Here is a 22018-nt window from a genome sequence, read left to right as displayed (position 1 = left end):
ATGATAATTGATTCTGCAAGGGTAACCCTGGGACTTGTGTTAGGTTGTGTCACAAAATTCTTCAGTAAGGTCTGTTTCTGAATTCTCCCATGTGTTCACAAGTACTTTAGCATTAATGCATGTATATAAATTCATGTCTTTTTAAAGCTTGAGAGTGACCTTGCTGGCCATCTACTCTTGTGCCTATTTCCCTCCCTTCCTGCTGTTTTTTTTCCTTCTTTTTCCTTTCCTTTTTTTTTTTTTTTTCTTTTTCTGAAAATCCAGCAAGACTTTTCAGGGTCAATGATGGGCAATGCTGGGACTCTGAAGATGTCTGGTACAGAATAGATATCCAATAAATACTTGAATTTAGAATTTAAATTTATAAATAAGAATGGTATTTTTTGTCTGTAGTACAATCACTTAAAAATGAAAACACTATTAATGACACTAAATAGATTATACAAGTTCTAAAAGAGATGCGTCTATTTCAAATCTGGTTCCAGTTCTCTTGATAGAACTGGCCTGTGGTATTATGTTCTACAGTAATGAGCAAATTTTGAAACTATCCTGAGTCATTTTTCTATTTTAAGGTTTGTCAGTTAACAGATGAACAGACCCATCACCTTGTGAGAATGATACGTGATTTCAGCATTCTTTTTTACAGGGTAAGAGCAAAAAAAATTTTTTTCAACTATGTGAAATGTCAATTATTTCCCTTTGATTGCACCAAAAATGTGAAGGCTGTATGTAGCCATCTAGTGGTAAGAGCGTAGAGGTACAAGAAGGGAGAGTGACGCGGACATAATTAACATCTTGAAATTTGGGGTCATAGGTCAGCCCAAACTTGTCTAACTATAATTATATTAGATTATCTATATCAAGTTGGGGAGCAGCTATATTAACTGTTACTTAGACTCTTGTTCTATTTTTGGACATGTGAAATTAAAATACAGAAAGCCTAGAGGCAGAGACTTAATAGATGAATTTGGAGTAAATAGACTTCACTTCAATCAGAATTTGCCACGTACCACCTCTGTTGTTAATGTTATTTAGGTAACTTAATGTAGGTTTAGTTTCTTCATCTGTGAAATGGGATGATAATATTTCTCTACCTACCACAGAGGCTGTTTTGAGAATATGTCCTTACTAAACTGTAAATTTTGAACGTTGTATATATGCATATACACATACATATATGTGCAATAGACACAGTTTATCTTTAAACCAAGTATCATAAATGTCTTTTTTTCTTTACAGTCCATTTTCTTTATCAAAATGTTTATTTTTACTGTCAGAAAGTCTGGCATTGTAAGACTCTTCATTAATTGGCCTAAACTGTTAATGAGCCTCTTGGTTTACATAGCAACCCTGAGTATCTGTAGCTGTTCCGGTGTTACACGTGCGCACCTGTTCTCCCAGACTTCTGCTCATTTTCTGCCCAGGTTGTTAGCCATTTCAATACTTTGCTTAAATCAATATCAGTTTTTTATGTAATTTTCAGCTTATATATGGCAAGCCATGTTTCTGGGCTTTTAAATTTTCACACTGCTGATATAAATCCCAAACATTCTCTTTGTAGGAGCTTTACATGTAGGTGAGCAGAGTGGAGCTGTGACAGAGGATATCCATGTCTTTTGAAACAGAACTTATACCAGAATGGAGCATGCTCTCTGCTAGAATGGCATTCGAATTTTCCTTTTTCAGTGAATCTGTAAAGATTAAAAACAAAACACCATCCCTTTTCAGTTCAACAAAGAAGACAATCTTGTTAAGTTTTCCCCCTAGAAATAAATTTTTTCGCTCTTGAAACAAAGTGAGCAGCTTCAGTGTTCTAAAAATAATCAGATTTAAAGCTAATCTAGTCTTTTCCTCATAACCACATAATTATGTCTAATTATAAAAACCTTAAAAGCATGAAAGACATTTTAAATTATAGAACGTTTATATCCCATTTAGATAAGAGGGTAAAGTCATGGAAAGAACAATTTTGAATACTAATAAGTTATAAAATAATGACTTAATTATTTCACCCAAATCTTATTTGACAAATATTGCTAAATCTTGTCAATACCATTTTCTCAGATGAGAGAAAAGATTATGTGAACATATGTACAAACATATGTAAATTTTTAACAAATCATTTTCAGAAATGACTTTCAGGAATATAACTTTGGCTCGTGAACAGCGTTTTGTAGATAACATTATAATGTTGTTTGTTTTCAGTGCCATAAAGCTGGATCTGCTATCTCCAAACACTATAAGGTTTACAAGCGTCCTAATTGTGGTCAGTGCTGCAGTAGAATAACTGTGTGTCGCTTAGGGGAGAATAACAGAATGACATATTTCTGTCCTCACTGTCAGAAAGAAGATCCTCAACACGTTGACATATGGTGAGAAATCTAAAGTATCTGTTTGCCCCACTTCTCTAAATAAAAAGCTATTAATAAGAGAACATAACTGAATAACTATCAGGCTGTTCAGAGCAGAACATCACTCACAAGTCTTTGAACCCTCGGAAGGAAACAGTAAATGGTATCGCCCCAAAACCAGAATGAGCTGAAGATGATTGATGGACCTCTCCTAAACTCAGTAGAAAATCTCTTTAAGGTTAATATCCAGGCTTTCGCTTTAATCTCATTTGTAAAGTGATTACCAGGAGGGGTAGTTTAGTCAATAATTGGAAAAATGCAACCAACTTCAAAACTGATTGCTTTATTTAGAAATAATATTATAAAACATAAGCAAGCTCTCTTTACAGAATTCATGCCGTGTTGGGGAAACAACCGACTACTTATTAAACCTGTACGTGGTGACTGAGCCAGTGGCTGAGTAAATCTATTCCCACTGTGCATTCCAGAGCTGGGGAAGTAACCACAGGATGGGTTCCGGGACCCCCTGGGAGATGAACTTGAGCTGAAACCCCCACCGATCACCAGACCTCCACAAGCCGAAGCCTGACTGATAGAGACTGAATCTCCTGGAATTACTGTCAGTTAATAACCAGTGTCTAGTAGTCCCCAAAGGTTTGATGATCTCCTTGTCCCCAGTGTGCACTTACCCTGGTAAGAGGCCATAGGTCCCTTTGGGGAAGGCTGAGCAAAATATTAACAATATAAAGGAGCCAGTCCTCCATTTGTGGCCGTGTGACTCCAGTCTCTGCCTCTGGTTACACTGCTTTCTCACCTTCTGTGTGTGTCAGATCTCCCTCTGCCTCTCTCTTACAAGCACACTTGTATCTGGATTAAGAGATCACCCAGGGATCGCCCCATGTCGAGATCCCTAATTCAGTCTACAGAGATCCTCTTTTTTTATAAAGTGTCATTTACAGTTTCCTGGTATTGTGACCTGCTGTCTTTGGGATGCTGTTATCCTGCCTTCTAAAGACGTGTTAAGTTTGAGACACCTACTACACATCCAAGAGGAAATTGGAAAGAATTTGTTAGTAGGTGGTGAAGAAATGGAGCAGTAGGGGAAAAAAAATGCTTCCAAAGCTGCTGTATGTAACAATCAATATCCCCTTGTGGTTAACGAAGTTTATAGGATAGAAGACAAGAGTGGTGAAAGGTTGGAGCACACTGAAAATCCATAGGTGATTTAAATTGCGTTTACTTAATTATGAATAAATGCATGATGCTGGCTCTCAGAGTAAGTGAGTGGAGGGCAAGGATTAGGTCAAGTAAACAAATTCTACACGAGGTCTGGGGCTCCATGGAAATAAGAAGTCACGAGTGGCATTAGAAGTCAAGGTAAGTAAAGATGAAAGAACCATAATGAGATGTCTTACTTTCACAGTTTCTTACGCTGTTGATGATTTTACCAGACAAGGCTGAATTTAAAACCTGGTATAATTATACGTAAGGAGCAAAATGTTACGACAAGGCTACCTTTGAAAGTCAAAGAACTCATGTTCTGAAATGTAAGATACAAAAGCCTTTACCGAAGGAGCTTTCTTCAGTGTCAGTGTTTGGAATCATGAAAGGAACCCACAACACTGTTGTCGGGGCTTAACCACGCGATGTGCTCTGCAGACCCAAAGCCGCATATTGAGGAGCGGGACCAAATCAGGGCTTTAGAAAGGCATTTCGTGTAACAACAAAGAGCCAATTAAGAATTCCAGGTAGAGACTCTTGATTTATGGTTGTGGCCAAAAATCAGGGTCCATTTTATGGTTTGCTTACTAACCTATTAATTAGACATCCAACATGAAGCAGTTTTATCTGGAGGGAAGTAACACAAGTGTAGATATCTTTTTTCATCATTACAGATTATAGATCAACTAATTAATACAGTGCCTAGTAGGTATTGTGGAGAAATTCTAGAAGCACACGAAGTCAATGTAAAACTTTCCTCATGTTTACTTTCAGTGCTCTAATTTCTGTATAACTTTCTTCCTCCCTAATTTGGTTGAATAAAGATATTTTAGATTTGACTGGGCAGAGTCCCACTTACTGAAAACATTAGTTGAGAAAATGTTCCCTAGCAGCTATATCAAATATTTTTAGTTGGTTTTAAAAAGAAAAAAACCACAATTCTTTGACTCTCAATTAAATCTTTTGTTATTTCTGTCTTTAACAGCAATCAGCAGAGCCCAAGTGAAAACATTTTATTCCAAGTTAGATAGAACTTCTAAGCCATAGGAAACATGTAGTGTTTGGGTATGAATGGTTCTGAAATTGTTTCTAAAATAAACCCAGAATGTATAAGAACAAGACAAGAATAAAAGTGTTAATGATTACCTTTAAAAATTCTTTTATAGCACGCTGCCAACTAGAAACACTACAGTCAATTGGACATTTAGCAGAGGGGATCCCCTCATGGACTGTGTGGCTCGGAAGTCTGAAGAACAATGGACGTGTGAGGTCTGTACACTAATAAATAAGCCGTCTTCTGAGGCATGTGATGCTTGCCTGGCTTCGAGGCATGCTGGTAAGACTATTGATTTTGAGTTCATTTCATTTCAAAGAGGGTTAATCGTATAGTCAAGTATCTATCTTGTTCCATCTTGATATTTCATAACTAAATGAAATGCTTTCTTTCTGAAAAGTTTAAACGAATTGCCAGCCTTTGCATGTAAACCATGCTAATAATTCTGTTGAGCACTTTTTTTTTTAACAGAGAGGGAAAACATGCTTGTGCTAAAAGAGTGTGTGCCTTTGTATCTCAAAAAACTGAGATGATCACATCTGTTCTCTACTGTTTCTAATGAATTATTCAATAAAGCTTTGTTTTATGCAGATTTCAGCAACTTTTGAGTTTGTTATTCAGTCCAAGTGTTTCATAAATTGAAAGGGAGGATTTCTGTAAGAATATCTCTGCAGGTGGAATAGAAAAATGCTGAATTCTTTCTCTTCTTTATCCCTCCTACCCCTTGTTATTAAAATCTTTACCCAGACAATTGTACTGATTTCATTGAAATCCTTCAAAATAACTCTTTATAGCTCACAATTTCACGCGTTCAGAGAATGCAAAACCTCAGAGGAAACCTGTGATTAAGAACTGTCCCATTGATGTGGCTTCCATTGTGTTCGCAAAGTGTTCCTTCTTTCTTCAGTTAGAGAGGAGAAAGTCGCTCCTTGACTTCTGGACCCCGCATTGTGTGAGCTGTCATATTGTGTTTTGTTCTCTGGGCCAGAAGGGTGGGCATCACCCCTGGTACAGCTTTGCTGGTAGCGGAAGGGACTGTGTCTCCTATTTCTGTCCCTCCCTCTTCAGTCTCATTCAACAGAGAGCCCTCAGAAAGCCACAATCTTAGATGTCCACATTTATGTAGACATTGTGAAATGCCTTTACACATCTCCTTAATATTTTCTCGTCATTTTTTCTGAGGATGAAAGGCATATATCTTAGCTGCAATTTAGAATAAATCACAATACAGATTCCAAAAGCCTAGGATGCTTTGTTGAAACACATGTAATAAATGTTAAGTCTCTGTGATTCATCTTTACTTATTTCTGATAAGCCTTTCATCGGTTCTCGTCATTCACAGAACCATTCCTGATCATCTAGGCACAGGCTCTTAACTGCTGATCTGTGTCACTTCGTAATTACCACTGCCTTAATATTTGGCCCATTACAAAACTGACACCTGAATAATCTTTAAATGCTTGAACGTAATACAAAGCAAATACAAATCTTTGTTAAACCCACCTCTGAGTCCCAGTAAGTTGTTGAAAATTTGCACTTTATAGAATACTTTATTTCCTAATCAGAAGATGGTTAATTCTGAATTGCCCCAGCTTACTTTGCATTATTAGTTCCGTACATTAGGCCACTGTAATCTATGAACTAAATGTTTTAATCAAATGAAAAGATGTTTCAAATCGTCAATACATTATGTGTAAGGAAATACTGCAGAATTACTGGTCTCTTTCCAGATTCAGTACTCAAGAATGAAGAGAATCCTACGGCCTTGAACTACTTAGTCAAATACCCTTGTAATCGTTTTGGAAAACCGAGTACAGAAGTGAAGATCAACAGGAGAACTGCATTTGGAACCACAACCCTTGTCTTGACTGATTTCAGCAATATGTCCAGAGCTTTGGGAAAAGAAGAAAGCCAAAACCAGACACCAGCTGGGGAATTTCCAGAATCTCCTCCTGCTGTTTGTTTCAGTGACACACCGCCCCCCTCCAAGGAGAGAACGAACTATAAAACTCAACTGTCTAACGAAGTCAACCTGTCACCGACGGTCTGCTCTCAGTCTCAGTTATTTAGTCCAGCAAATAAAAAAATGAAAACAACCCAGTCCTCATCACCAGACCACAAAAGGTGCAACCCTGGGTTTTCTATCAGGTATGAGGCTTCCAACCTTGATTTTGGGAAGATACTTGCGTCTAAGTTTTAAGAATGCAGAAAAATCATCCCTTGCTAAAGAAGCTGAGTTGATTTTGGAAATGTAAATCAAACCTGGAAGGACTACTGCAGTAATTTGTGTCTCTTGCCTCCTCCAGCTTTTAGTGTTAGAGAAGGGAAGGGAATGAAAAAGGATTTCCTACACCTGTAAAAAGTTGGGGTCTTTTCTGACTGTAACCATATACACGCTTAATACATAATGTTGGGAACATATTGAAAAGTATAAAGAAAAATGATTAAATCCCCCATAATCTTACTGGTTATCAGTCTCCACTGCTAGCAGTTTTAAGTTAGTTCTTCTATGAAAGATATTTCTTCTGAAAGGGAAACTGTCATTCATAGCAGTTTAGTAAATGTCTTCTGTTCTACAGAAAGGGATCTGAGATCCTTGTAGTGACATTTCTGCTAAAGAAAGTGGCTCTATTTCAGACAGCTAAGGGGGATGGTGGCCATTGTTTCAAACCAAAAAGGAAAAGAGCATGTGTACATCTTTCAGATCTGAAATTTTAAAATTATAATTCCAATTGCTGAATACTACCAGACCAGATATGTTTTATGGGACTACCAGCTACACGTTCAGGCAAAGACCCTTAATTACTGTCTCTAGGGATATAGACATTGTAATAAGCAATGTCATCCTTGTTCCTTAATGGTTACTAGCAGCTCCTGGAACTCTGTCGGTAATTCTCCCCAACCTTGTTCAGTCCCTTGGTCCTCTCACACCTGACAGCATGCCTCCACCAGGGAGAGACTTCACTCCACAATTGTCTTGTCCTTCAGGAAATAGGCGCTGTATATCCAGTATCTCTGAATGAAGGGAAGGTGAGGAGTCGTCTTCCCCTGTGTCTTCTCTTGCCAGTGGGACACAGAGGAAGACTTACTGGGAAGGGATCTGAAGTAATCTCACTAGGGATTCTGATTTCTGGCTTCGCCTCTGATGAGCTATGTCTTTGCTGATGGAAAGAGTCTCCTTTGGGCAGCGAGGTGAGGGACCACTGGTGTACATGCCTGGACCAGCTTCTGAGAATCCTCAAAGCTCATTTCCTAACAGTTCAGAGATAGTTTTTGGTCAGTGGATGTTTTCATCCCATGTTTCCCATCCGAAATTTAAATTTACCATTAATCTTAATGATTTATCCTTGATTTTTTAAAAAAATGTGTTCATAATCATTTATAATAACTGGTTTGACTTTTGTTCACAATACGTATAAATGATGGGTATCTGAATGTAAGCTATGGGGGGTGGGGCAAACTTTTAACTGCCTGGGTCAGTATACTGCCTTTTCACTTTAACCCAAATTAATGTCTCATGATGCAAGTTCATGAAGGAGCTAGTTGAGAGTGTCTGAGTGGGGAGGCCATCCTGTAGGAAAATCATTTTTGAACAGCCTTTTCTGTTGTGTAGCTTAAGTGGAAAGACACAGATGTGATCAGTTAAAAATATTGTGGCTTTCGTTGTGCTCCGATGAAGTATCTTGGCATATTTTTATTTCCTTAGTGCTTTGTAGAAAATCTCAGGCAATTTAACTAATGAATTAGGGATTTAAAAAAACATTAACGTAACCTTAAATTTAAATGATTTCCTCATAAGCAATTAGTAATAGGGTCATATGATTAATCACAGCACACAGCATTACTTAGGAACGCTGCCGTGTGTGTATGTGTTGAATATAAGAACCCCAGGACTGAGACTCTAAAATCAATCAAGATCAACTAGCAGAATAAATGTCAAGTGATGAAATACATTCACCCAGCAGCCCTTCTGCACCCAGCTACTTTACAAGGAATAAATTGCAAATTACTGTCATTTATTTCATTTTTCTCCTTGTCTGGCAGCTACAGCGTTCATCTTGTGGACAGGATGCCACGCAGAAGCTCACAACATAATACGATTAAAGCAGGTGGTCCACTCAGAGAATTTAGAGCCAGTTCATTTTTTTCTTTAATAATTATATGGTAATTAATTTGCCTTTTGTTCTCTTAATTACTGATCTCATCACTGCATGATACGTGCCATGTTGATGAGGCATATTTTCAGATTGGTCTTTAGATATACTTGAATTTTACCCAGCTACTGGATTATAAATTATATAGTCGAACCCATTTTTAAGCAGTTAAGAATGACTGTTAGACACAGTACTAAATCTTTGATCCAATTATTGTAAATACAGAGCAAAACACAGTGACACCTTTTCAAAGAATGCAGCGTGTGTTTTTAGGTTGAAGTTTTTTCTGAGCTGACGCGAAGGCTTATGTAGATGAGTGAAATGAAAAGAGCAAAATCACTAACAGTTTCTTGGGTCTGCTGCCGTCAGGGTTGCCAAATTCCCCCTCTAATCCAGTCAAGTACTGATACCTCATACACGGTTTTGGGCCACCTTTTGGTTTTCAGTCCCCAAGGGTGTCAGAACCACCTGGGACCATCCAGGATGAGTCATTTAACCTCTGTTTGTTGGAATCCTTGAAATAACTGCTGAACTACAAAATCTGCATTCAATGAGACTGATTAGTTCCAAAAAATTTTAGACAGTGTTTTTTTTGTTTTTTTGTTTTTTTGTTTTTTTACATTTTATTGATTCATAATCATTTTACAGTGTTGTGTCAAATTCCAGTGTTCAGTACAATTTTTCAGTCATACATGGACATATACACACTCATTGTCACATTTTTTTCTCTGTGATTTATCATAACATTTTGTGTATATTTCCCTGTGCTATACAGTGTAATCTTGTTTATCTGTTCTACAATTTTGAAATCCCAGTCTATCCCTTCCCACCCTCTACCCCGCCCCCCGCCCGGTAACCACAAGTCTGTATTCTCTGTCCATGAGTCCATTTCTGTCCTGTATTTATGCTTTGTTTTTGTTTGTTTGTTTGTTTTTGTTTTTTAGATTCCACATATGAGCGATCTCATATGGTATTTTTCTTTCTCTTTCTGGCTTACTTCACTTAGAATGACATTCTCTAGGAGCATCCATGTTGCTGCAAATGGCATTATGTTGTCGGTTTTTATGGCTGAGTAGTATTCCATTGTATAAATATACCACATCTTCTTTATCCAGTCACCTGTTGATGGACATTTAGGTTGTTTCCATGTTTTGGCTATTGTAAATAGTGCTGCTATGAACATTGGGGTGCAGGTGTCATCCTGAAGTAGATTTCCTTCTGGGTACAAGCCCAGGAGTGGGATTCCTGGGTCATATGGTAAGTCTATTCCTAGTCTTTTGAGGAATCTCCACACTGTTTTCCATAGTGGCTGCACCAAACTGCATTCCCACCAGCAGTGTAGGAGGGTTCCCCTTTCTCCACAGCCTCTCCAGCATTTGTCATTTTTGGATTTTTGAATGACGGCCATTCTGACTGGTGTGAGGTGATACCTCATTGTAGTTTTGATTTGCATTTCTCTGATAATTAGTGATATTGAACATTTTTTCATGTGTTTTTTGATCATTTGTATGTCTTCCTTGGCGAATTGCTTGTTTAGGTCTTCTGCCCATTTTTGGATTGGGTTGTTTATTTTTTTCTTATTGAGTCGTATGAGCTGCTTATATATTTTGGAGATCAAGCCTTTGTCAGTTTCACTTGCAAAAATTTTCTCCCATTCCGTAGGTTTTCTTCTTGTTTTATCTCTGGTTTCCTTTGCTCTGCAGAAGCTTGTAAGTTTCATTAGGTCCCATTTGTTTATTCTTGCTTTTATTTCTTCTAGGAGAAAATTTTTGAAATGTATGTCAGATAATGTTTTGCCTATGTTTTCCTCTAGGAGGTTTATTGTATCTTGTCTTATGTTTAAGTCTTTAATCCATTTTGAGTTGATTTTTGTATATGGTGTAAGGGTGTGTTCTAGCTTCATTGTTTTACATGCTGCTGTCCAGTTTTCCCAACACCATTTGCTGAAGAGACTGTCTTTATTCCATTGTATATTCTTGCCTCCTTTGTCGAAGATGAGTTGACCAAAAGTTTGTGGGTTCATTTCTGGGCTCTCTATTCTGTTCCATTGGTCTATATGTCTGTTTTGGTACCAATACCATGCTGTCTTGATGACTGTAGCTCTATAGTATTGTCTGAAGTCTGGGAGAGTTATTCCTCCAGCCTCTTTCTTTGTCTTCAGTAATGCTTTGGCAATTCTAGGTCTTTGATGGTTCCACCTTTTGGTTTTCAGTCCCCAAGGGTGTCAGAACCACCTGGGACCATCCAGGATGAGTCATTTAACCTCTGTTTGTTGGAATCCTTGAAATAACTGCTGAACTACAAAATCTGCATTCAATGAGACTGATTAGTTCCAAAAAATTTTAGACAGTGTTTTTTTTTTTATAATGAATCACCCCATCTGTAAAATAAGTTAAACCATGATAAATTGATCAGTGAAAAAATAATATCCGTTTCAAAATGACAAACCTGGGCTTAGTAATCTTGATAATTTTATCTCATCTTTGTTCAGTGTTATTGGAACAATGTTTATTGAACATGTTCAGTGTTTATTAGCATTTATTGAGAGCCCATTATCCATTAAGCACTGGTCTTGGTTCTCATGACCTCTTGAAGTTAAAGTTTTAATACTGCCTCTTTGGGGGCAGAGGGTGTGCTGGTAAGATGAAGGGGGTATGGAAAAGAGAAATCTGCTGCCCCTCACCTTCCCCGTGATGCTAAAATGTAAGCCACCACCTCCACCATGAAAAAGATACCCACAGAATACCTGCTGGAGAAATATTTAATTGTAATTATTTCCTCAGTAATGCCCCCAGCTGCTTTCATCCACAAACACCTGCGGCACAAACAGCCTTAGAAACTGCCCTCGGCGTGAGTGAGTCCACCCCAGACATCAGGGTGTTTGGGTCCATTTAAAGCAACATATTTAAGCTTCTGCTTTATAAATGAGTGTAAAACAGTTTCATCACGAAAGAGCTCATGTATGTCAATTACATCTCAGTAAAACCGGGGAAAAAAGATCTGACATTCTGAACGTTTCAATTAGATAGGGTGCCCCGAGGCATCACTATAGAAACAAGTATGTGAAGAATGACATTTAGGAAGGAAGGAATTTACAAGTATCTTTTAAAAATCACTTAAGAATCATACTTTGTTCTTTAGAAATAAACCCAAAAAAAAGAAAGTAAGAAATTTTTTATCGTTAAAAAGTGTATAACTAGGGCTCTTAAGTGGAAGGACTTCTTGTAATTAATAAGAGCTCTTTTCCTCTTCAGTTAGTTTATTTTTTAAAAAACTATTATACAGGCATTGAAAATATGCAAAATATAAAAAAAATTAAAATAATCATGAAGTTCCTTTTCAAAGAGAAAACTTCACATGTGCAGTTACAGGGGAAGGCCGGCCTCTGGGCCTTATGCACAGTGTGCAGGACTAAACCCCCAGACACTCGTGATCCTCACGGTGGGGGAGGATGAAGCTTCCTCACTTGCTTGAAAAATATACGTTTCTGCCCTGCCAGGCAGCTGAAATATGATTGCAGCTTTTGCAGTAGCCTTGATCAAAGAAAAGCGTAGAAACTTGTCTTTAAGGTGGTCAGGAGAGAAGAGTGATCCTTTTGGCCTTGTCAGAGCCATTGATGAGAGTTCGCTACCGATGAGAAAATAATTAGAGAAGATTGTGACTCTAGTTACTTTGGGGGTCAAGGGGTACTGGGACTTGAGAATATTTTAGGGGAAATAAAATGGCCACACTGTCAGGCTACTGAGTAAGAAAAGAACCAAATATCACAGATGAAAACTGTGGATGGACTGGATGTGCCAGTCAGCTGTTTCTGTTCTTGAGGCATTTAAATTCCTTGCCTAATGTAGATTAGATTTAACTTAGGTAACTAGGTAGCGTTGGGAGTGAGTTAGAATTACCTGGGAAAACCGAGCATTCAAAAGAAGCAAGAGTGGGTGTAATTGTGCAAAGCTGGCCGTGGGCCACTTCGTGGTCTGCTTTCTTTGGTCAGGCAGGGTTCCCACGTGGGGTGAGGTGCTGGAGATGACCCCTTTTGGCACTGCCATGCTGCAGTTATCTTGTAACTTGTCATTACAGCGAACTTCAAGTTCACGTGACAGATGGTCCAAGTACATCCAATGCTGGCCAACCTCGCTGCCGTGGGCACGGCCGCCCCTGCGTCCTCCGAGTGGTGAGGAAGGATGGAGAAAACAAGGGCAGGCACTTCTATGCGTGTCCTCTACCTAGAGAAGCGCAGTGTGGATTTTTTGAAGTACGTGTATCCTTTACCAAGCTTAACGCTAGTGTCCCTGAATACTTCTGTTATTAAAATGTAACGAATAGCCATCTGTTTCCGGTTTTACCTTTAAATTTAAAAGCCATATTGACATGCAGTCTAAACCCTGAATGTTGAATAACTTAAAAGAGTTTCATCACAAAAAGAAAAATAAATCAAATGATAGCTATTTGATTATTCGAGTATGTCATATGTGTAACCACAAGCATGGAAGTGTTGCCCCTTGGTTTATAAAGACAGAGAGGTGTTGAGCCACTTACCCAGGTGGCTGATAATCCAAACTGACTCTTCCTAACTTCAGCATTACATCAGAACCTTGAGTTTATACATTTGATGGAGGTACCTGGGAAAAATCCCCTACATGCCTTGGATTTACAATAAGTTTAGCGAATCCTACTGTGCAAGCTTAACCTAAAAAAGTGATGCACAGTAACAATTTAGAGCTGGGTCATTCTCTACACCTTTCAATTTATGCGTGTGTCCCTAGCAATGAACGTGTGACCAGAGACAGGAGTCTGAAGCCCTTTCAGTCAGATCTCACTTACTGCGTCCTCAGTGTGAGCCTGAGGTTCCAAGATAACACATTTTCCCAACTGCTTCATTTGGTGTGTAACTGGAAAAAGAAAATATTGATCTGTTTCAGTGCTGGAGCAGAAGTTTTCTGGCTGGGTTTATTGAGAGTGAAGTTACGTGTCTTCAGTGTGGCACCTTCCCGAGGAATTTCCCAGGGAAAGTTTGGTAATGATTTTAGAACTTAACCCCTGCCCAGGAGGGGGCCCCATCCTTCTCAACTTACTGATTCCCCGCACTCCACCCCCAGAAGCTTGTATACATGTCATGGAGGAAACAGCAATATTCATGGTATCACAGCCCTCTTGGTAGCTCTCATTAGGCCAAAATTAATGAGGATAAGAATAATACAACAATGGAATCTGCCTGGAATCTGTCCAGGTAATTCTGTTTTGGATTCTTTATTTTCCCAGGAGACTAAAGAAGTTTAGTTTTAAAATCGTAACAAATCTTTGGTCTTACTTAATAGCTTTAGCTCAACCAGACCTCTAGCAGGAACGCTGTTGATTTGCTTTACAGCAAGATCCTGGTAGTTTTCAACTATTTTCAATAAAGTGGAGGAACTTCTGTAAATATGCCTTTAGACAGAAACTCGGAATTATGACAACTTTCTGTGCGATTCAAGCAGATTTGTTAGATGCTTCCTACAGGATATAAGGTTTTTAAAGGGCAACAGTGAACGATGATGTGTGTTTTGTTTTACAGTGTCAAAGACCAGCAACAGCAGCAAAGACACTGGTGCTAGTCATACATGTCTAGGCTTAGCCTGTGCCTTATTCTAACCTCCATCTAAACTTCGCCATCTCTGTTTCTCCCCGCAGTGGGCAGATCTGTCCTTCCCATTCTGCAACCATGGCAAACGCTGCATCATGAGAACAGTGCTGAAGATTGGACCTAACAATGGAAGGAACTTTTTTGTGTGCCCTCTTGGGAAGGAAAAACAGTGCAATTTTTTCCAGTGGGCAGAAAATGGGCCAGGAATCAACATTATTCCAGGATGCTAATATTATCTCCTTGTGTAGAATATATAGCATTTAATCTCTTCAAAATGTGTATAAGTGTAAAGTTATTGCAATATTTGAGAACTGTTCATTTAAGTGTACTATCTTTCCATTATATGGCTTTTTTTTTTTGCTTTAATGAATGCCATATGTCTTTTATCAAATATATAATATAAGCCATTTAGAATGTATATTTAATGCATTTAGTTATGATAAAGTATTTTTAGTATGTGCTTAGTCTCTTGTAATTTCTTCAGGGAAGCAGTGAATTTCTTTTTGTGGGGGGAGAAGTATGCAGTACAATAAAATAATGTATTCTGTCTGTAATGAATAATTTCTTAGATATCATCACTATTCATGATATATGATTAAAGAAACTTCTTGTTTTTTTAAATGAAATGTAAGAAATGGGATCTTCTTTATAGAAATTAATGCTTTCTCTTTTTTATTCTGTTCAACGAACATCAAGTTCTAGACGCTAGGGGCATGCCAAACGCTTGTATAACTTCAAATGCATTTTCATGGAGAGCTCTGGGAATTCAGAATATAAAAGTAATATTTAAGAACAGAAGTTGTCTACATATCTTTAAAAGAGAAGTTGGTTTAAACTTTTCTGATCTGTTAATTTTTTTAAGATAAGTTTATTGCAAAAGCTTAATGTGCTGTTATCGTTCTAGTTTTATTTTAACTCCCCTCCCTTTTCTTTTTAAATTTGGTTCAGGTGTGATTACTTCCTGAAAGAAAAGCGAAACAGTAATCTTAAGGCATTTCTGCATGTTTGTGGAAAATTCCATTCAGAGCTGGTTCGATCTATTAATAAAAGGACAGTGTGGAGGATGACGGAAATCCCTTTCTCTTCCATCACGAAAGGGCCCATGCAGAGCTCTAGAAGTTAACAGCATGTGAAATTACCAGGGCAGAAAATATTCCATCGTGCCATCTGTGTTTGAACTCTACACTGAAGAGAGAGAATTAAAACCAACTTAAGGTCAGTGATCTTCACCCAACAGGGTAATAGTAACTCTACAGAGCAGACCAAGAAATAGACCAGGACCATTCACAATCTTAGTGACCTGATGTGAAGCACAGGGTGAGCATTTGGAAGGAAGCTACGTATTATTTGTGCAACAACAAGGGAAAAGGCCTATTGCAAAGCTGGCTTCCATAAATTCCAGTCTTCAAAAATTAGCAGATAAATTACAAGGAAATATAGGCAAATGAAATAATAGGTATCAATATAATAAATTTAGAGACATCTACAAAATATGCAGGATTGATGTGAAGAAAATTTTACTGAGAAGCATTAAAGAACCAGATGGACAGACGAAACAGCATCCTGTTTGAAAACATGAATGTTTTACAAATGCCATTCTTCCAAAATTAATTTTGAGTTTTAATGAAATTTCCCATCAAAGTCTCAAGGAGGTTTCTGCTTCCATTATGGAGTAAGCTTCACCTGAATGCAACTCTAGATTCTGGACAAAAATTAAAAACAATACTGGAGAGTGAACAAAAGCAGGCAGATTCTGGAGGTGGGTAAAATTGGAAGGAGAGACCAGCTAGAAGTTATTTCCCATTTTTTTACAATTTTTATCCTGAGGGCAGAACAAAGTCAGTTTCAACCCAGTCTTTCTGGCCTGAAGAGCCAGCAGACAGTCTGGGCAACCACAGCCACCTGAAGGGAGAAATCTCAGAAGAGACTCCGCAAGGGAGAGCCTCTGTGTTTAAACCGCCCATGTCCTTGACTGACGCCTGAACACATGTGTGGGTCAGACAGCACAGAGCAACTAAAGAGAAAAGAACTGAACCAAGATTTAATCAGTCACCCAAGAGAATTTGCAATTTGAATCCAACCAAACCAATTTCCTGCTGAGACAAAGGATCAACACTCTTTAGAGGAATATATCAAATCCAGAGTCTCCACCACATCATAGTCACATATTCAGGATTCAGTCTGAATTATGCAACATAAGAAGAACAGAATAATGTGATCCAGTTTCAGAGAAAAAAACAAACACCCGAGACTGATGCCAAGGTGGCCAAGATGTTGGAATTATCAACTAAGGATCTTAAAGCAGCCTTTATAACTATGCTCATTGAAATAAACACTGAAGGGGGATGATACCAAATGGAAATTCAGATCTTCAAGAAGTGATACAGAAACTGAAATGGAAAATATCTAAATAAATATAAAATACTATTTTTTGTCTCTTAGTTTCATTATAATACATGGGACTGTTTAAAGGGCAAAAAATTATAACATCTTGTGAGATTTATAATGTGTGTAGATATAATGTGACAGCTAGAATATAAGGAGAGGTCAAGGAGCTGTATGATTGCACGTTTTCTGCATTTTATGTGAAGTGATTCTGCATTACCTCCGATTGTAAAAAGGCGAGTGTATTTATATGTAACATCTATTACCAGATTTGAGAAGTTTTCAACTACTATTTCTTTGAAGGCTTTTTTAGTCCCACACTCTCCCTCCTCTCTTTCTGAGGTTCCAATGATACAAAAGATCATTTAGGCTGTTATTACACCACAGATCCCTGGGCTCTATTTATTTTTCCCAGTCTATTTTTGCCTCTTTCTTATTCAAACTGAGTAAATTCTATCAATCTGTCTTCAAGTTCACTGACTCTGTTCTCTGTCATTTTCACTCTACTACTGAGATCATTCAGCCAATTTTTTAGTTCAATAATTGCATTTTTCAGTCCCATAATTTCCACTGGGTTCTTTTTTATAACTTCTATTTCTTTATTGAGAGTTTCCATTTTTTTCATTGGTTTCAAGGTAATTTATAATTGATTCCAGAAGTTGTCTTACGGTATCTGCTTTAAAATCCTTGCCAAATAATTCTAGTATCTGATTTATCTCAGTACTGTTATCAGCTGAGTGTCTTTTCTCCTGCAGATTGTGGTCGTTCCAGTTTGGGGCAGGAGAGATGACTGTTTTTATTGTATCCTGGTGGTTTGGTTATTATGTTAGGAGACTGTAGATCCTATTAAATCTTCTATTTTAGCATGCAGTCATCCTGTTTAGTTGAGTGTGTAGGTTCTGACTTCCATCATGGGCTTGATTCCCAAGGACGGTATGGTTTTTAGAGCCCTTGCGTGCAGTTCTGGGCTGCTTTATTCTGGTCTTCCTGCGGGTCCTCATCAGGCCCTCTGGTGCTGACTGCAGGAACAGAAGGTGAATCCCTGGGCTGCCCGGTGCTTCTAGGACATCTTCTGCAGAGGGTGTGGCAGAAGCCACTGTGCTGTGTCTCCCTATGCCACCCGGTAGAGGGAAGCAGGTGTTGTCACTGTCCCATCAACAGCTTTGGTTCCCACAGCAGCAGAACCAGGACGAGGCTGCCGGCCTTCAGGGCCTGCATCTGCTCATGGCTGTGCTGAACCTTGGGAAGATGCTGTGTGGTCTGTTGATATTCATCTCTTTGGAGTTTATCTGCCTATTTCTTAATATTTCAAACTAATATCATATGAATATAAAGGCTTTTCATGTTTGGGGGAAAACTGAGAATGAGACAGAAGATAAAAATGAGGAAGATGATTTTAAGAGCCACTGTTTTTGAACCATTATTTTGTGACGGCTGCTGTCATTTTCCATAGATTATTTTGTTTAATCCTCTTGACTTTATTATTGTTATTTCTAATTTTCCAGTTTAAGACAGCTGGCTTGCTGTAGCTTAGGTCAAAATGTCTCCATGTCACGCGGGCTGAGGTTTGGGTGAAGTTTGCATGGCACTAAGACCCACACTTTAAATAAGCTTCTCTCCTCCCCATTTATTAAAGAAAAGTGGCTGTACCCAGAATTGCATGCCATTGACATGTACAAATACCTAACGTACACAAGTGTAAGTAATTGTGGGATGATGGTAAGATTATGGTCACTTTTTTCTCTAAAATTTGTTTAAATTACTATAAATTTATTTTAAATTTCCATTGCTTTCCATTGCTTTTCTTTATTTAATTTCCATTAAAATTTTGTTATTTTCATGTACTTTCTAAAGGTACTTGTTGTGGCATGTTCTAGACCACCATTATTGGCAAGTTGGCACGTGAAATGAAAAAAAAACAAACGTTCTAATGAGTTTCCCAAAAAGCATAACCTCCTTTTTCTTTATATATTTTTCCGGCACTTTATATCTCTTCTGCAGCTTATACTAGTGTCTGCCTGGTGTCACATTATTTATCCTATCTGCATTTCCCGAAGTTCGCCTCCTTAAGGGATCGCATGTAACTTCTTTGTTCTTCACAGAATCTTACCAAGGATTGTGCTTTGTACACAGTAGAAACTTGGTAAACATTTGTTGAATTTAATAGATGAAGATTTAATATCATGTCAGTCGACTGAACATTTTTAACCTTGTTACCACTATTCAAACATGAATGTACTTAAATGTCATTGAAAAGAGTGTCGCTGGTGTATTATAAAAGAGAAAGAAATTCCTCAGTGTCTAAAAGTTGTTAAGTCTTCCTAGTGATTAAATAAAAGTCTTTTTTTGGCTTTTTATAGAAATTTGCTTACACATGGACAGGCCAAAACTAATCAGATCAAAGGATATGCATTCACTGACAAGAAAGAAGACATAAAAATAAGGCTACCTTAGCTCTACACTGTGTTTAAGATATAGAGATGAAAAAATTTTGAGTATGCCTCACAATGCCCGTGAGTTTGAACCTCTTCTTCATTTTACGGGAAACCAAACCAACTGGTTTAAATTATTTCTTTGCTTTTAATTCAGTTCATCTCTGTTGAACACGTATTATGTGAAAGATTGAGTGATGGGTGTTTTTAAAGAAGAGCTCGCCAGTGCATAAATGAGGTTGAGATGATACTGCAGGGTGCCACTGTAAGCCAAGTGCGGAGGGAGGGCTCACCCCGATTCAGGAGCTGGAGGAGCCTCTGGAGAGACAGCAGTTGGAGTTTCACGTTGGTGGACAAGGGCATTCCAGGCAGTGGGTGCGGCCTAAGCAGGTATTTCAGAGCACGGGGAGTGTGTGGGGAGTGGCAGAGTCTTGTGTGGCTAGATCATAGGGGATAGGGAGGAAAATAGAGGCGGGGAGGGGTGATATCTGTAAGAGAAGAATTGATTCCATCTCATGGCTACAAATGAAATTCCCAAGATGGGCCAGTTCTTTGTTCTGAGGAGATAAAAATGAGTAAGTCACTCTCTTCCCTTTAGGGAGCCCATGGGCAGAGAAGCAAGCTGGTGCCCCCAAGGACCTGTGCTGGATTAGTGACGCCAACAAGTCTTCTGAACAAATGAAGAAAGGAATCCATTCTGCAGTGTTGCTGGGGATGGTAGGTATAGTGTTTAATTACTTAGATTCTAGAAAACAATTGAGTTCTGGAGTCAGACTGCTGGTTCAAAGACCTGCCCCACCCCTTACCTTGACCTTGACCCTGTGACCTTGAACACGGCATTTTGTTAAGTTTTGGATCCCGTGTGCTAAGTCTCAGTTACCACATCTGTTAGATGGTGACCATAGTGGTACCATCCCACAGCGCTGTTTTGAGGGTCAAGTGTGAGACCTAGCTGAAGGGCTGAGCAGTGAGTGTCCCCAGCCGTCAGAACAATGGGGTTCATTTTATTAACTTTGTTATTCCTGCTCCTCCTCCTCCCCTCACAGCTGTTATCATGGGAGGTTTCAGAGAAGAACTAGCAATCGCAGTAGCCTTAAAGAAGGGCTTGGACTTCACCAGGCAGAGAAGGACTGAGGGACAGAGTGGAACAGCACGAGGAAAGCGCGAGAGCGTGTGGAAGTACTTGTGTTTGGGGAGACAGCCTGGAACTTTAAAAAGAACGTATTAGGAAGAAGAGGCTGGGTTAGGTTTTATGCTTCCAGCAACACATCAGCAATTTAGAAACAGAAAACATGAAAGAACTGCAAAAAGCCTTCATTCATGAAGAATTGAGAGGCCCACAAGTCAGAGTAACCCGGACATCCGTTACTGTAGACAGAAACCACAAATCCCAACAAGTTTGAACCGTTAACAACTACAGTCACTCATGTCCCATTCTCTCCCTATTTCTGCAGAAGAGGTCTGGCTGGTGAGTGCATGGAAACAGTGCATATACAGTGTTTCTGGGAAGGCAGGTGGTCAGATCACACAGTTACACCCAGAGTGCTGGACCCAAGCAGTACAAAGGGTCTCACTCATTGAAATCTGTTTTTAAAGGGGTGAATCCAATGCTCAACAAGGCAGAGCAAGGCCCGCCAGAGTGGATGAATCCTGTTGTTTTTGGAAGTTGCAGAATAAAAGCCAAGGGTTTAGGGGTTGAAATACTTTCTATTTATTGCTTGAATCCTGTTGACTTCTCTAATAACAGAGTCATGAAGGAGGGAAAAAACAAGAAGTTAAAAGAGATAAAGAAATGAAAAAGTGATGCTAGAAAGAAAGAATAGATCTTGAACAGAACGGAAAGGCAAAGACAGATAAATCCCTACAGCACTTAACACTGACGCAGTGCATCCGTTTTTAGCAATCAGAAACACAAATATATGGATAGTCAACCGAAGAACAGCCTTGTAAATTTTTTAAATGACACACTAGCTTTTTGGACTAAATGCTATCATAAAATGCAAAACTGCAAAGCAAATTAACAGACTCATTACAACCCTTCCACACCTACCCTCCGAGTGTGTCACTGCCAATCCCTAGCCTTGGCATCTTGGTTTACATATTAATAAATACTCTTCTGCTTTTAATATACATATATCTCTCTCATCATTATATTATTACACTCAGCTTGTTTGGCACTATTTAAAAGGCATTTATTTTGCTATCAATGGCAGAAAACAATTTAGGAAACAGAACAGAGTAGGAAAAATGTTAAATCTAAGTGTTTGAATTGGTTATGGACTCATTAGTTTATTAACTTGTTTTCTGCAAACTTGAATACTTTGAATGCATTAGGAATGATACAGCATTTAATAAAAAGTGTGCTCTTAAAATGGTAAACACTGGATCTAAGTTCTGAGTTTGTAGTTATTACTTATTTAAAATAAACAAGCAAATTCCATTGAGATATGGTCTCATTTTCAGGAATGGTCTATTAGCAGGCGGCAGTGAGCACAACAATTAACCATATCAGCACATTAAAACCTAATGTGTAAACTCCACAAAGCAGCAAACACACGTCCTACCATGGCCTATTAAGCAATCAGAAATGATTGCAGATAATTAGCTCGTGAACAGCTGCATAAACTCAAGTGTCCCACTTTTTATCAGACATGGAACTTCAAGTGGAAGGGAGGTTTGTCAGCTATGTCTTGAACGGGGTGGGAGGGTCACCATGAAACAAAATTGAGGATGGATTCTAATGCTGGATGGCAGATAACCACTTTGAGTTTTCTTCTGATAATACTCCAAATGTTCACGTG

General features: G+C 38.5%; 1 protein-coding gene across 2 annotated transcripts in view; it reads left to right on the top strand.

The window, feature by feature from the left end:
* NEIL3 (nei like DNA glycosylase 3) overlaps positions 1 to 16827 on the top strand; it is a 34606-nt gene extending 17779 nt beyond the window's left edge. For both annotated transcript variants that reach the window (XM_006197967.3, XM_072950507.1), the window contains 6 exons: positions 573 to 647; positions 2206 to 2372; positions 4739 to 4908; positions 6357 to 6774; positions 12858 to 13032; positions 14448 to 16827. In XM_006197967.3, the coding sequence (XP_006198029.1) occupies positions 573 to 647; positions 2206 to 2372; positions 4739 to 4908; positions 6357 to 6774; positions 12858 to 13032; positions 14448 to 14630 (1188 nt within the window). In that variant the 3' untranslated portion in view covers positions 14631 to 16827. The remainder of the gene's footprint in view (positions 1 to 572; positions 648 to 2205; positions 2373 to 4738; positions 4909 to 6356; positions 6775 to 12857; positions 13033 to 14447) is intronic.
* The last annotated feature ends 5191 nt before the right edge of the window (positions 16828 to 22018 follow it).

Source organism: Vicugna pacos, chromosome 26 (genome assembly GCF_048564905.1).
Source record: "Vicugna pacos chromosome 26, VicPac4, whole genome shotgun sequence".
NCBI classification, from domain to species: domain Eukaryota; kingdom Metazoa; phylum Chordata; class Mammalia; order Artiodactyla; family Camelidae; genus Vicugna; species Vicugna pacos.
The sequence above is the reverse complement of the archived record's forward strand: the minus strand, read 5'-3'. Positions and strand labels throughout refer to the sequence as shown.